Below are 16086 nucleotides of genomic sequence, written 5' to 3'. Positions count from 1 at the left end.
TTTTTAATTTTTATGCATCTGTAATAGGATCAAATAAATTTGAAATTTTACCTGTAAATTGCTCCTGATTTGTATTGGTCGTTGTATGCTATTGAAACTAATAATTATTATTATTGTCTCATTTTACACTATTTTATGTAGAGTTTGCCCATATAAGATTAATATGATTTCCTTACCTTGAGGGTTAGACAGAGAAATCTCTACCCGAGGAGGAGATACACGACTGTCAAACTCGAGGCTTTCCGAGGGCAAGACTGTCGTGAATCTCCTCCGGGGGTAGAGATTTCCCATATACGCATATAACATATTTTCTTGATAAACCATACGTCTCAGCTGAACTGAAAATCTGAAAAAATGAAGTAGATTTCTAAAATGAAGGACCGAAAGGTATTTAACGGAAATTTGGTAATGGATATGAGTCTTATAATCATAGCCCCATTTTTGTGTGTTCTTCATCTTTCTTCATTAACATTATATTGCTTTTTACTTTTTTGGATTGATTATCACTAACCTTTGATTTCTCCAGTTATAAGTAATGTAAATGAGGTTATTTTCGAGAGATGCTAGAAATAATTAGAATGCTTCGCGAGCAGTGAGTGTATAAAATGTAAGATGAATGCAGGATTATCAGTTAGAGGATCGGAGAGTTATGTACTCTCAGTATTCGTAGCTATATTAAAAATGAAGAATACGCGAAATACTGTGTACGCAACACTGAAATAAGAAAGGAAAAGAAGTTTTGCTTGTCTTCCAACAATAGAGTGACTAAAGCGAGAACAGAGGTCGACAAAAATACATGTATCGAAGGATTGGCCATCGATTATCGATATTTACCTTAGATCTATATTAAATATTAGATGATTTTACGATCGAATGATTGATTCTAGCAATACATTAAGAAACTGGTGCGTCGTCAACCGTGTTAGAGAAGCAACATAAATGATTTATTCAGATATTGAACGATAAACATAAATCGATTTTTGGCAAATATTTATGGTCCGTTCCGGCGCCGTGTTGGGCCGTCTATTGCCAACCTGAATACTGAGGTCGTAACAATATACTAGTACATTTATCTATAGAGACATTGAATAAAACGAACAGCGTAAATCGATTTTTGCCTTACCGTTATTCCAGTGCCAGAGCTGGCTTAGCGTGCGGTGTGGGCTGCAAAGTAAGCTAGCTACGATTGCCACAGTCAGCAGACGTATTGATTATCGATGTTGCTATGGAGATGATGTCATTTCTACTGATTATGTTAACGTATTCAGATCTAAAGCAAGGAGCCAGAAATGACAGAAACGGTAGCTACATTTTGGTCTTGTTATTGGTAAATTCATGGAATTTGAAAAATAGACAAAGCTCCAGGATCGTCCTGTCTTTAGGATTCGAAGTGTGATGCCAAACTGTGACAATACATTCTTGGATGATGTTGTGAAAAACACCAACGTAGTGTGAGTATAAAACAGACAGTCGGCTCAGCAAACAGTGTCTGTTGAAAATCCAAACACTACGTATCGCTATTCATCATGGGAACCGTTCTGTCGTTCTCACCGAGGCCGCGGAAACCTCTGTATGAAGACATTAACTTGAATAATTTCAGTTATGAAATTCTCAACAATGCCAAGAATCAAATTCAGGCACCAACGACAAAAGAGAAGAATTTCAAACGCCATTCTATATTTCTTAGTGGGCTAAGCTGGAAGAAATTCACAGTAAACGCGGGGAAGAAAAAAGACAAGAATTTTCTTCGATTTTCGAATGCCTCGGTTCGTGTTCTTCCGGGGAAAATTGACAATAATTTCAACATAGAAAATGTAAATTTGAATAGAAACATTCCAAAGTCTGTGTCGTGTTACAATCTTAAAACTGAAACAGAAGAAAATCAATGCCCGCGACGAACCATTATTGTGAAAAACACCGAGAAGGGAACGAGTCCAAAACGTACGGTTATTCAAGCTTCAACGTCAGAGTTGTTAAAGTGTTTGGGGGAGTACCTCAGAAAACGCTGCAAACGTTTGAGACATTTTGAAGGCTGTGACGTCATCATGTGGCTAAGAACAGTTGACAGATCCCTTCTTCTACAAGGATGGCAAGATGTCGCCTTCATCAACCCTGCCAATGTGGTTTTCGTCTACATGCTCATCAGAGATATCGTCTATTCGGACATAGATAGTGAGCATGACCTTCAGTCCCTGGTGCTAACTTGTTTGTATCTGTCGTATTCCTACATGGGAAACGAAATCAGCTATCCACTGAAACCATTCCTCGTCGAGGAAAACAGGGAGCGATTTTGGGACCGTTGTTTATTAATAATCAACCGACAGAGTTCAAGCATGCTCAAGATAAACAGTGACCCAAGTTTCTTCACAGAAATTTTCACAGAACTCAAAGCGTATTCTCCATGTATATGACAACGAGTCGGTTTTCCGGTTAATAAAAACTCAAAGTTCGACGAGATGCAATTTCGTTAAACATGATTGGTAAGCTGTAAGCTACGTTCCCTGTGTAACAACGTTCTTTGGTGTGATCCAGGTGATCCTAAGCAATGTTGACGAGGGAATGGTGTCCAACCCTGGGCCAAGACTTGACGTTGCCTCCATCGTCTCCCAAGAGACGCTAGTAGAACGAAGGGGCACCAGCAACAAGGTACGACATGTATATCGTCAGTGTAAACCTGAACATGAAGGAATATCAACATAGGATGACTGTCCACAAGTGGGATAAAATAACCATCGGCCCCAGAGATTCTAGAATACCTGACATGTATACCAGAAATAGAATAACGGAAGCCTATGATATTCTCCAGGGCAGGGAATGCCAGGTTTGTACACTTTAAACATGAGCGGCCGTTGCGATGAACATATTAACTGATATCGAACACTAACTATAAATACACAAGGATGTGTATCCTAGAAATCGAGAATAGACAGGCTTCCGTTTTATTTCGTCCTTGGGAAATCCATTTTAACTATTCAGTGTTTCATTTCAATTTGATGTCTATATGAACAGTGCTGGTTTTCAGAGAGGACGATGGCATGCATTTACTATGAAATCAAAGACAACATTTATACAGTATACAATGTTGTAGCATTCCAAAAAAGGTTCATTACGATCTCATCATATCAAGTATGTCATTGCATGTTCATCTGTAATCAAAATTATCTGATATGGAAAAATAAAAAAATAGATGATACATTTATCGATCCAAATGTTATCATTAATCAGTTATACAAATTAATAAGTAATGAATATATTTAATGGTTGACGGGTGATGATAAGAGAAGAAAGTGTGGTGTATATGTGTCTTCTTAAAACAAACAGTGATGAACTACACCACTTCGTGTGTATATCATATGATATATATTGATTTTTTTAGGTAAAATTTTATTACATCCTTGCCAAATCTTGTTATATGATACTTATGATTTGATTACAAAAAGACGTCACTACCAACCAATTATTCCGCCAGTTTTATACATCATAATACAATACATGTATTATATGTAAATGTTAAACATAATATTTAAAAATTGCTATATATAGTTCTTATAATGTTCAATTTTATAACGAAAACTTTATCGTGATTTTTAATATATGTTTAAATGATACTGAAATAAATTTCATTTCTAGCAAAACAATTTCAAATTTGACCTTGTGTTGATAATTTATTATAGTTATAATTTTTAGAGAACGTCAAATTTTGGAAATATTTTTATCTCTTCCATATTCCTTCCCCCTTTTTGATTCTCAGATTTATCATACAGCACGAATGAACGAACAATGCATGTTGATAATAGGTGTGAAATGAAAGCAAATAATTCGGGAGATGAATGTGCTGAAATAGCTAAGTTTAAATCAAATTATGGCGCATATCGTAAGCCTTAATAACCACAGACTAAACATGTTTTATATGAATCAATCAGGTTTATTTAAATCCGATAACGAATAGTAAAGAGGGTATTTGATCAAACTCTAATAATTAGGCGGTTGAACCAACTAAGCTAGTATCATAGATAAATATATCGGTAAAAATGTACTGGTGTAACTGACTCGGATAAGAAATGGCAGGGAGATGACATTCCTAATTGTTGATATTTCAGCAAACAGAGGCGGTCACACTTGAGAAGTTATCAATAGATTTAATCGATTATTTGGAATTGGCATTTGGAATGGGAAGGCGTGTAATACACGAGGTTAGTCATCACTGTTGTCGGTAGCAGAACCCTCTGGAGTAATCCCTGAGGTAAAACAATTAAGTAAAAAGAATGCTATTTCTATTGTTCATCCTTAAGTCCACATCATCAACAATGCATTGTCATTTGAACCGCTACAAGTGAACGCGTGTTACTGATGCGTAAAGCAGTTAAAGGTTATGGATTTAACAGCTATAATGTATAATTCAAAATATGACAAAAGGTAATAATGAAGATACTACTTAATGGGATGGCATCGTGGCTGTTTACGCTCACACCTACATTTATTATAGCACCATGTTTATCACAGCTTTAATAATGTAATACTTAAATAGCTAAACCAATCCCGACAGCAAAACATTTACAAGTAGTAAACATTTGTTTGGAAAATACAATATATAGTTTTTTTCCCCAGATTTTTTTCTTCAAGACAGTCCAAGACAAAAATATCGAATGCGCGTGTATATATGGTTGAGAATGTTCTATCGGGGTGTTTACCTGTAAGTGTTTACGAGTGGAGACCTCATATTGATGTGTTATTTATGGATAGATTGTGATACATGAGGAGTATTTATCTAGAGAAAGTGTATTATATGGATATGATAGTTTCATCATCACAGTTCCTTTCTAATATCAATAATTTGTTATCATTATGAGAAATTTTAAAATATATTTTAATTGTTATAATGTATTATGCAACGGAAAATCAGTAAACCGAAATCATGTAACCCGACCATAATAGTTATTCACATCGAGATAAGTCTCTTTCTGAATTTAATGCTTTGTTTCCTTATTTTCATAATATAATCATATTTTCATATTTGCAAAAATATCACAAATGTAAAAATGAGTATTAGTGAATTACGTAAAAAGATATGCTTTAGACGCGACGGTTAGATATTAATCAACTTGAAAGCGTTAATAACCCATAATCTCCGACATAATAATGTCCTGGATAAAGTGATTCCATACTCATTTTCTTTTCGGATATATTCATTAGTGATTTCAGATTAATTTGTTTCAAAAATTAGGACTTATAAATAGGTGATTATGTGCGGGTTATAGTGACATCAGATTATTGATTTCCCGTTGTGCGCTGGCTGCCCTATGTGATCCCTAGTGCTTTTAGTTTATTGATGAAAATAAATTTGTACAGTCAATATATTTTTAGTTTTTGTTTTCTTTTCGTATCCATCACTTCAGATTATGTCCGACATTGACTCGATATTTACATTCCACGAACAGGAGACTGACACAATTTATAACCAATAATGCTGAACCCAGTTGCATCGACGTTCCGTAACTTAAATTGTCCATAGGAAAGCATTATAGAAGGTAGGGAACGTGTTCTAACTTTGCTTTTAGTCCATAGGGAAGTATTACAAAAGCTAGGGAACGTTCCCTAAATTTGATTTTAGTCCATAGAAAAGCATTACATAAGCTAGAGAACGTTCCCTAAATTTGATTTTAATCCATAGGAAATCGTTACAGAAGCTAGGGAACGTTCACTAACTTTGATTTAAGTCCATAGGAAAGAATTACAGAAGCTTGAGAACGTTTCCTTGCTTAGATTTTAGTCCATAGAGAAGCATTACAGAAGCTAGGGAACGTTCCCTAACTTTAATTTTAGTCCATAGAAAAGTATTACAGAAACTAAGGAACGTTCCCTAACTTTGATTTTAGTCCATAGGAAAGCATTATACTAAGTAGAAACTAAGGTACGTTCCCCAACTTTGATTTTAGTCCAAAGGAAAGCATAACAAAAACTAGGGATCGTTCCCTTACTTTGATTTTAGTTCATAGGAAAGTATTACAGAAGCTAGGGAACGTTCCCAAACTTTGATTTTAGTCCATAGAGAAGCGTTACAAAAACTGAGGAACGTTCCCTTACTTTTATTTTAGTCCATATGAATGCATTACAGAAGCTAGGGAACGTTCCCTAACTTTGATTTTAGTACATAGGAAAGCATTACATAATCTAGAGAACGTTCCCTAACTATCATTTTAGTTCATAGGAAAGAATTACATAAGCTAGAGAACGTTCCCTAACTTTGATTTTAGTCCATAGGAAAGCATTAGAGAAACTAAGGAACGTTACCTAACTTTGATTTTAGTTCATAGGAAAGCATTAGAGAAACTAAGGAACGTTCCCTAACCTTGATTTAAGTCCATAGAAAAGCTTTACTTTTGTTTGTTTGTTTGTTTGATTGATTAATTAACGTCCTATTAACAACTATGGTCATGTAAGGACGGCCTCCAATGTATGCGGTGTATTGCGTGTATGTTGTGCGAGGTGCGTGTTTCGGGAGACTGCGGTATATTCGTGTTGTGTCTTCTTGTATAGTGGAACTGTTGCCCTTTTTATAGTGCTATATCACTGAAGCATGCCGCCGAAGACACCAAACAACACACCCCACCCGGTCACATTATACTGACAACGGGCGAACCAGTCGTCCCACTCCCTGTATACTGAGAGAAAAGCTTTACAGAAACTAAGGAACGTAAGCATTAGAGAAACTAAGGAACGTTCTCTAACTTTGTTTTTTTTTCTTTTATGTTTTTTCTGTGAAACAAAAATTAATTCTAAGGAAAGATGATGAAACTGTACTCTTATATAAACCCATGGATAATTAAAACGGGTAATATGATAGAATATGGTCAAATATCGCCATGACAATTGTGTACTTTTGTTTGGATTATCGTAATCCGACAATCACACAGTATTCTCATTTAATTCATCACATTCTTACTTTATCCGGCTAGATTTGTTTAATGAATGTAATAAGACCATTTACTCTGCCGGAGTCCATGGTCCATTTGTTTTTGCTATTTCAAGTAAATCATTTTTTCTGTCCTTTAACTGACCACTTTGGATAAAGGTTTTGTTATTATGTCGGCATTGGTTATGTTAACGTTACAAAAATAATTCGATAATGACCAAATAATCCTGCTAGACACTTCAAGCGTGAACTTTTACTGCCTGCGTGATAGATATAACCTCTTTGCGGAAATAGTCAAAAACTCCTAGAAAGTATCCCCATCACATGGTTTAAAGGTTATTTTTCATACAATTACAGACCTGAATGGTAACGTTACGAGATAACAGTTTGATTATGTGATGGAAACTATTAAAAACGACTTTATAATTATTTTAAGTATTTCAATAAGGTAACAGTCAGGGTTCTGTGAGGATAACGTCGTGTGTATGCAGTGAGTGAAGTGCAAGATTATTGTGGGAGACTGCAGTATGTTTGTGTTGTGATTCTTTGAGAGAGTGGAACTTTTTACAGCGCTCTCTCACTGACACCCGGTCATATTTCCTCACTCTTTATACAACGGACAAACTAGTAGTTCAATTTATTCGAGTATGTCATTGCATGTTCGTTTGTTATCAAAATTATCTGATATGGAGAAACATGAATAGCAGATACATTTATCGATCCAAATGTCATCATTAATCAGTTATACAAAGTATTAAGTAATGAATATATTTAATGGTTGACGGATGATGATAAGAGAAGAAAGTGTGGCGTATGTGTGTCTTCTTAAAAACAAACAGTGATGAGCTACACCACTTCGTGTGTATTTCATATGATATATATTGATTTTTGAGTTAAAATTTTGATTACATCATTGCAAAATCTCTTTTATAATACTTATGATTTGATTACAAAAAACATGCCGCTGGAGACACAGAGACATCCCAACTAGTCACATTTCCTCACTTTTTTATGCAAAGGACAAACAAGTAGTTAAACTTTCTTCATGCGAAGCACTAAGAAACGTCAACTACTACTTTTATAGACTATGGTGCATCTCGGCCAGGATACCGAACTCAAAGCATTTCTTACAGGAGCGAACGCTCAACTCAAGGCCAAACGTGAGTAGGTATCAGGGTGCTTTAGGAATTAAATAAAAGATGATATCCTAAATTAAATAGCCGTTTACTTCATGCAATGGCGAAAGCATTAACTATTGTAACGCCCTACATGCATGTTAGTCCTGTCTGCAAGAACGGTATGTTGGGAAATAGTAATCAAATTCATATTATAATTATAGGGGACCAGACATATCGTTTGAGTACATTTATTGCACCCGACAAAGCAGAGTGAAAAAAGACCCGATTGACAATGAATAATTCATTTACTCACTTTCTGCATTCTTCCGAACAATAAGACAGAAAAAGGCATTCTCTATATTCGCTTTCATGCTTATATCCAATACGTTTGTTGTTTTCATGTCCCAGTGTATGTCATTACTCATGAGAAGGACTAGATAGATTTTTGTCATATGAGAGATATAATGATTTGGACTTGCCATGTCATGCATAAACAATATGAAACAAGTGGATTATTTTGATAGCTTTAGGCACATTTTCACCGGTTTTTAGAAAAGATACACTAATGGAAAATGTTTAAAAGAATGTTTGTAACTTAAGAAATATGATAAGTAATTTTAATTATTTAGATTATTTTTTCTCAAACAATCGATCTTCAGATTGAGAAAACATATAATTCAAACGGTAGAAATGTCTCTTTCGCTAGTTGTCGACCTCTTGGCCTTCTCAGGTACATGGAATAAAGCCAGCTATGTAAGATACATATAGAGCCTCCCATATCAAGAAGTTCAAGATGGATTTAACATGTACCTGAGGATGGCCAAAAGACCGAAAATTTCTAAAAGAAGATACATTTGTACAGTTTATTTCAGCTGGAAACTATTTGAATTAGAAATTATTTTCGTCTGTAATTTTCCATTATAAGATAAAAGTGATAAAAAGATGCGTGAAGATTTTATATGATATATTTTAATTATTATATTATTTTTGTAATCTCAAATGCATGCTTTTTAACTTGTAGTTTCACCTTTAGTTACATTTTTCGGTCAAGATAAAAATGCATTTCGTATATGTCTGAATTATTTGTACATGACATTTATGCTATGACATAATAATATTAAAACCTTGATACAAGCCTTACGTTGTTGGGGAATCAACCCAATCTTTTCGGAGAATTAATGTGGTAAATATATTGTCTGATATGCTTCCCTAACAGCTTATCGTAGTACAGTACTAGTATACGCAAATGACGGTCCAATTAAATGGCGTTTATAAAGCAGCTTACTTATCTAAATAAGAAGAAACATACGAATTTCTGCTACAGTGATCTCTGAACAGGACTACTAAATCGGGTCAAATGAACCAATGTAATTATTGAGACAATCCTTGACCTCTCCCACAGTCAGTAGATCATGTTATAAAACAGAAGCGACATCCTGTTTATCGTACTGTTGCTCGGAACCTCTGCCCGATCAACACAAATTAGTTGGTATGACTAAGCGTCTGCTATTGCTACTGAGAAAAATCGATTTTCGAGACATTCCCATATTCCCTGTGTAGGCGTCAACCAAAGTTTAATTAAAATGGCTGGCTTCTTCTTACTTCAGTTTAAATACAAACCGAAACATGACTACACATGAGAGAATTTATAAATTGATTTTATACTTAATGAGGATTTTATGCCATGCCAATTCCATTACAAAATTCTGTAAATATGAATCTCACTTCTAAAAATAGATCAAATTTGTATTATATTGTATATTGCCTGTACCATTATTATTACATCATCACATCGGCTCCTCGTGACAAGACTGCCTAGAACAGTCGTTTCTTCGTTCTATACATTTAGAGCCAAAATTTTATATTTACTTCTCCCGTTATCTTGGAATGTATTTTGTCCTTCCAATCATTTGTCCTAAACACTGCACACAGCATAAACTTTGTAGGAGGGAATTCTCGACAGTGTAAATAACGACTACCCCAGATAGCATATCCCGTCTGTATGTGTCTCTAGTACACTAAGTGGTATTGGAGACTGCGGTATATCAATTATGTCCTTATTCATTAGTTCAAACGAACAAAAGCATTTATCAATTGTTCTTGTTTGATTACATTACCGTCCTATTAACAGACATGGTAATGTAAGGACGACCTTCGATGTATGCGGTATGTTGCGTGTGTGAAGTGAAATGTGCGTGTTTTGGGAAACTCGGCATATTATTTGTCTTCTTCTATATTGAAACTCTTGCCTTTTTTATAGGCTATATCACAGAAAGCAACACATCCCACTGGTCAAATTATTTAGCAATTACTGTTAAATAGATAACGGTCATCTAAACCAGCAGCGCTCAGAAGCACTATAATCAATGTCTTCTACGACAAACACTGTCCATAAATAAAACCCAAGAACGATCCTGAAATAATCTATCAAACGATGCAGCAGTGTCAAATATTGTGTGTACACGTTTGCTCTATAACCTATAATCCTAAAACACCTACATTAGTATTGCCTGTCATCCTCAAAATGGAAGAAAAGTCGCGGGATGAATGCAAGGATCCTGTCTGGCTGCAACAGCTCGAACGACCCTTTCAACTAGGCGCCAAGTCTATCTAGACACTTACTCCCAACGTATTTCACGTGCTGCACGTATTACGTCATTACCGCCTTTCTGTACAAGCCCAAAACACACTAGCCATGCAGGTAGGACATAAGAATTGTACCTGCTGCCCCTATTGCATGATCGTAAAAGGCGACTAAATTTTGGATCTTATCTTTTCTATTCTTCCTAACTGACTTTATCCTTCCTAATGCCTCCCTTGGCACCGCCTCACTTTTGGCCTTTGGCCTTGGGTGGAGCGCTCGCCCCTGTGAGGAAGGCTCTGGGTTCTGCCCCCTGGCCGAGACACACCAAAGTCTAAAAAAAATGGTTGTTTCTGCACCTGTTTAGCGCTCAGCATACAGGAAGTGGGACGACTGGTTCGCCCGTTGTCAGTATAATGTGACCGGGTGGGGTGTGTTGTTTGGTGTCTTCGGCGGCATGCTTCAGTGATATAGCACTATAAAAAGGGCAACAGTTCCACTATACAAGAAGACACAACACGAATATACCGCAGTCTCCCAAAACTTGCACCCAGCACAACATACACGCAATACACCGCATACATGTGAGGCCGTCCTTACATGACCATAGCTGTTAATAGGACGTTAATTAATCAAACGAACAAGCAAGAGACACTCCAGTAAACCAGTACTATTCTCCATGATGATACTGATAACTTGTCTTTTAATTTCACAGATTTTGAAACAAGTCGTCAACAAGAAGGTAGCCAGCGTATGCGACAGGTGCTAATTCCTGTCGCTTCCAGTGTCGTCACTGACCCAGTGAACTTCGGTAATCCAAGTGTGTCGGTTAATTAAATTAACACCACGTACGTTGTATACACCGCTCCTGTGGAGGCCATGCCTCATGCAGAGACTTTTTGCAACAAAAGTGGGTCAGTGTTATTCTAATCCCGGTAATACCATATCCAATAATGATATTAACATCCATGAAAAATGACTGAATAAATCTTATCTGGTGCATCTCCCACTACACAATGTAAAACGTTAGTGTATTCCTTTACTGGTTTTTCGGGTGGTAAGAGGAGAGAAGGAGGAGGGGCCAAGGAACATGTAAGATCTTGATATTTCCCGCTTGTAGCATACGGCGAAGTAAGTTAAATGAGACATCCACGTATTGCTTCACTTGTATTTCAATATGACAAGGGCAAATGGACATATACTTTGTTTGTTTGTTTGTTTGTTTGATTTATTAACGTCCTATTGACAGCTATGGTCATGTAAGGACGGCCTCCCATGTATGCGGTGTGTTGCGTGTATGTTGTGCGAGGTGCATGTTTTGGGAGACTGCGGTATGTTAGTGTTGTGCCTTCTTGTATAGTGGAACTGTTGCCCTTTTTATAGTGCTATATCACTGAAGCATGCCGCCGAAGACACCAAGCAACATACCCCACCCGGTCACATTATACTGACAACGGGCGAACCAGTCGTCCCACTCCCTGTATGCTGAACGCTAAGCAGGAGCAGAAACTACCACTTTTATAGACTTAGGTGTGTCTCGGCCAGGGGACAGAACCCAGAGCCTTCCTCACAGGGGCGAACGCTCAACTCAAGGCCAAAAGTGAGGCGGTGCCAAGGGAGGCATTAGGAAAGATAAAGTCAGTTAGGAAGAAGAGAAAAGATAAGATCCTAAATTTAGTCGCCTTTTACGATCATGCAATAGGGGCAGCAGGTACAATTCTAACGCCCTACCTGCAGGGCCATACAGTCATCTTCTGACCTGTTCTGGCAAAGAGGGCTTGATCCCACATCCTTTTGTGTCAATGGCAAGTTGGAAGAAGACCATTAAACATCCAAATAATCGCAGTATTTTTCGCTGGTGGAGGCATGTAATATACCGTTTATTATTAAAATGATATACGGTGCTTGTAAATTTACATCACACAAAATCAATTCATAAAATAAATATTCTTTGAGAGTGAATAAACATACTACTACGGGTGTCCTGGAGGTATTTGGGTGGTCATCCTGTCTATGGAAATAACATAAAGATTTGTTTAGGTTAGACTGTAGATAACATAACAGCAGATACAAAAAGACTCTTCCTTAGATACAAAAAGTCTCCTAATAAAGAGTATATCTGGTCCTCAAGAACTCGTGTCCGTCTCGTGGAAGCCCGTGTCCTTTCTAATTGAATGTATTTTAACAGTTTAGCACATAACTATCAAAATGTGTTTTAAACAAGCGATAATTTGTCATTGATGTCATCACTGGCCTAGTATTACACAGGTGCTAGATCTGTAAGTTAATCAACTCGGTGACAATTTATTGGTTTGTTATACCTAGATATGTAAGTCAATTTTCTCATTGACAATGCATTTATTTTTTATACCTTCATAAATTACGTCAGCTAATTTTCTCATTGACAATATATTTATTTGTTATACCTAGATATGCAAGTTAATTTTCTCAATGACAATGTATTTATTTGTTATACCTAGATATGTAAGTTAATTTTCTCAGTAATAATATCTAATTGACAATGTATTCATATGCTATAGGTACATAAATTACGTAAGTTAATTATCTCATTAACAATGTATTTATTTGTTATTCCTAGCTAAATTACGTAAGTTAATCAGTGAAAATATATGCATTTGTTTTGCCTAGATATGTAAATTATCTACTCATTGCCAATTTATTGATGTTTTGGATAAGGAATATTTCTAAATACCGGGTGACTTGTCATTTGTTCTATATATAGTAACAATCTGATAAAGTGTATCCACTGTCATAACTAAATTCCGAAAAAATTGTATGCACTTTTCTATACTAAGTTATACCCAATTATACTGACTTTATAAATACAGTAACAATAGTAGTGTGGCCGATTTATAATTGTAGTATGAAAATATCATTGTATTATCGTCACTTCCGGTCAAACATTCAAATCCTTATTCGTACTACGTTGCTGGTTCACGTTCTTAAGACTACTCCAAGAATCATAAATTTTATAAAGAGACTCCTTTTAACATGGAGGTGGTGAGTCATTTCGGCCATGGAAAGAAACAAAGCTACATTGATAATGCATGCTGGTACGAAATGTCGTTTTCAACTTTTGTAGCCAGAGGGAAAATACGAATTTCAAATGAAATACAGGGGGTGGTGTGTGTGTGTGTGTGTGTGTGTGTGGGGGGGGGGGGGTAATGTCATTATAGTGTGTCACCAGAAGGGCAGTAGTCAGATACTTTACGAACCGATGTAAGAATAAGGATACATAGTTTTGAGCAGATTTTAATATGCATAAAGTGTAGAGAACTACAATCTTCGACTTCGATGTGCTGCACACCTACCTTCAACTACTTTGTTAAGAAAGCATTTCGATCGGCGTTACCAAACGAATAAATTATTCCAAAGTTAGTCCCCAAAGTTTATGTATTATATTGGAGAAATGTAGGTAAGCTACAAAGAATTTTCAGGGTCGAGTTAAACAATGTTAAATCTTCTATTCTCCTGGGAGTCTTCTGAAATCTTAATTTATTTTATCTGTTCTTCCTAACGTCTCCGTTGCCCCGTTCCACGTTTGTCCTTGAGATGTGAGAATGGTCACTGTTATTTATTTCAAAGTTATATTATTTTTAAAGATCTTGATATCAAACAAATTTTCTAATTTGCGATGGAAATATTGTACACCATTTCTTTGCCCCTTCCTCATTCCCTCCAGCGTCTGTTTTTCTATCATCAAGTCAATTTCCATTTACTCTAAACTAGAATTTTGAGACGAATTGGATTACGAAACGAATAGATACATAATATCGATTTGTCACTGTCATCTATATATAGAATGGTTGTGTAAGAATCTGCATTAGTCATCCCTGGAGAGAAGATCACTTTAGCATCAATCCTAGCACACGTTTTAAAGACATGGAGCAGGCTTGTTCCTTTATGGTCTATTCTTATAAAGAAACGATAGTTCACGAGTGTTCCACAATTTACATAAAATTGGAAAGAGGACCACTGTCAAAGAGGCAGTGTAAAGCAATCGTCTCCCACAGACGAGGCAGTTTTGGGGTTATTGATTTTATGGCAGAATTACATAACTCGTTTTTCGTGTATTTGTCTCACCAAGCAATTTGTTATGTATACCGCCTAAGCAGAATCCATTGAGAAATGGTCCTGCATCAGCTCGTATTGGATTTCTCACGTGGAATGAAACATTACGCAGCGACGTAGAAAGACGCACGAACTGCTATAAATAATTATGGGTGGCATCATCTTTGGTTTCTTACTTTAGCTCCTTAACAAAAGTGTTATCATTACACAGCAGTATAATTGAGGCATTCGTGTGATAATGGGAATTCGTCATTTACTGTGAGATTTCAATGGACATAACACGCAACCCGAACATATTTTCCGACAACTTGATGGGTACACCATGTCCCCTACTCTCCACAATTTTAGCTTTGGGCATGGTATGAAATGTTCCATGGTAAGGGGGGGGGGGAGCTGGAAAAAGAAATACATTTAAAATTCTCTCATAATTTTATTGTGTTGTTTTCATAGCATTTCAACATATTGCATTACTCTCAGAAAAGAGAAATGCATTCAACATTCTCTTAGAATATTTATTGTGTTGTTTTCATAGCATTTCAACATATTGTATTATTCTCGGAAAATTTTTCAGGTCTTTGTGGCGAATCATTTTTGCCAACAATGCAATGTAGTTGTCGCCCTTTCTCTATACAAGCTGGCTCTTGTAAAGAACGAATATACGTACCCGGCCTACAATACATTTCGGCCGGGTACGAAATGGTCCCTATGTGTCCTAGTGGAGCACTGCCTCCGAAAATCACTCGGGCATAATTTTCTATATGTTTTGTGTGAAACAAACATAATGATCCTTCTTAATATCTACCGTACCATTAACAAGACGTCGAGTCCACAATATGTAGACATGCTGTATAAGTTCCCTCAGGAAAAACCTTTATTGTGTATATGTAAAAAACACACCTCTGTCTCGCTGTGAATTTGATATTTTATACGGCTTATCTTAATGCCTTGCAAGTAAGCGATATAAAACAAGTACTATAAAATGGTTACAAACGTTTTAATAATGATTTGTATAAGCCACTGTGTTTCAGTAGCAGTGATAGACACCAATTGTAGCTCTAAAGACGATACCTTTTTCTGTCTAAAAGTCTTTTGAGCTACAATACTGCAGTTAGCTCTTGTGGTATAGTGACGTATGAGACTGGACCATCGGGTGATCACAGTCAGAGTCCGGTCGTAGTCTATTGGAGTCTAGTCGATATATGTTCTAGTCCCAGACCTGATCAGTTCTTGTCGTCTGATTTGGGGTCCGTACAGGCCCTCTATGTATGTGGACAACGTACTTGACTACTGCATACGTTGCTCTAGGATGATAGCTCTCTCAGTGACATTCAACCCGTTACATTGTTGTCAAGATTGACTCAATTTTCAACTCTCTGACTCAA

At 36.4% G+C, this 16086-nt stretch overlaps 1 protein-coding gene across 1 annotated transcript; it reads left to right on the top strand.

Moving 5' to 3' along the window:
* Nucleotides 1-1245: 1245 nt before the first annotated feature.
* LOC138314857 (cyclin-dependent kinase 5 activator 1-like) lies at nucleotides 1246-5355 on the top strand. Its single transcript, XM_069255444.1, has one exon. The coding sequence runs from the start codon at nucleotides 1527-1529 to the stop codon at nucleotides 2409-2411; it is 885 nt and encodes a 294-aa protein (XP_069111545.1). The 5' UTR covers nucleotides 1246-1526; the 3' UTR covers nucleotides 2412-5355.
* The last annotated feature ends 10731 nt before the right edge of the window (nucleotides 5356-16086 follow it).

Source organism: Argopecten irradians, chromosome 2 (assembly GCF_041381155.1).
Source record: "Argopecten irradians isolate NY chromosome 2, Ai_NY, whole genome shotgun sequence".
In the NCBI taxonomy this organism is placed as follows: domain Eukaryota; kingdom Metazoa; phylum Mollusca; class Bivalvia; order Pectinida; family Pectinidae; genus Argopecten; species Argopecten irradians.
This window is presented reverse-complemented; position numbering and strand designations above follow the sequence as displayed.

Coding starts and splice junctions, on each gene's coding strand:
- LOC138314857 (XM_069255444.1), top strand. CDS start 1,527: ATGGGAACCGTTCTGTCGTTCTCACCGAGGCCGCGGAAACCTCTGTAT.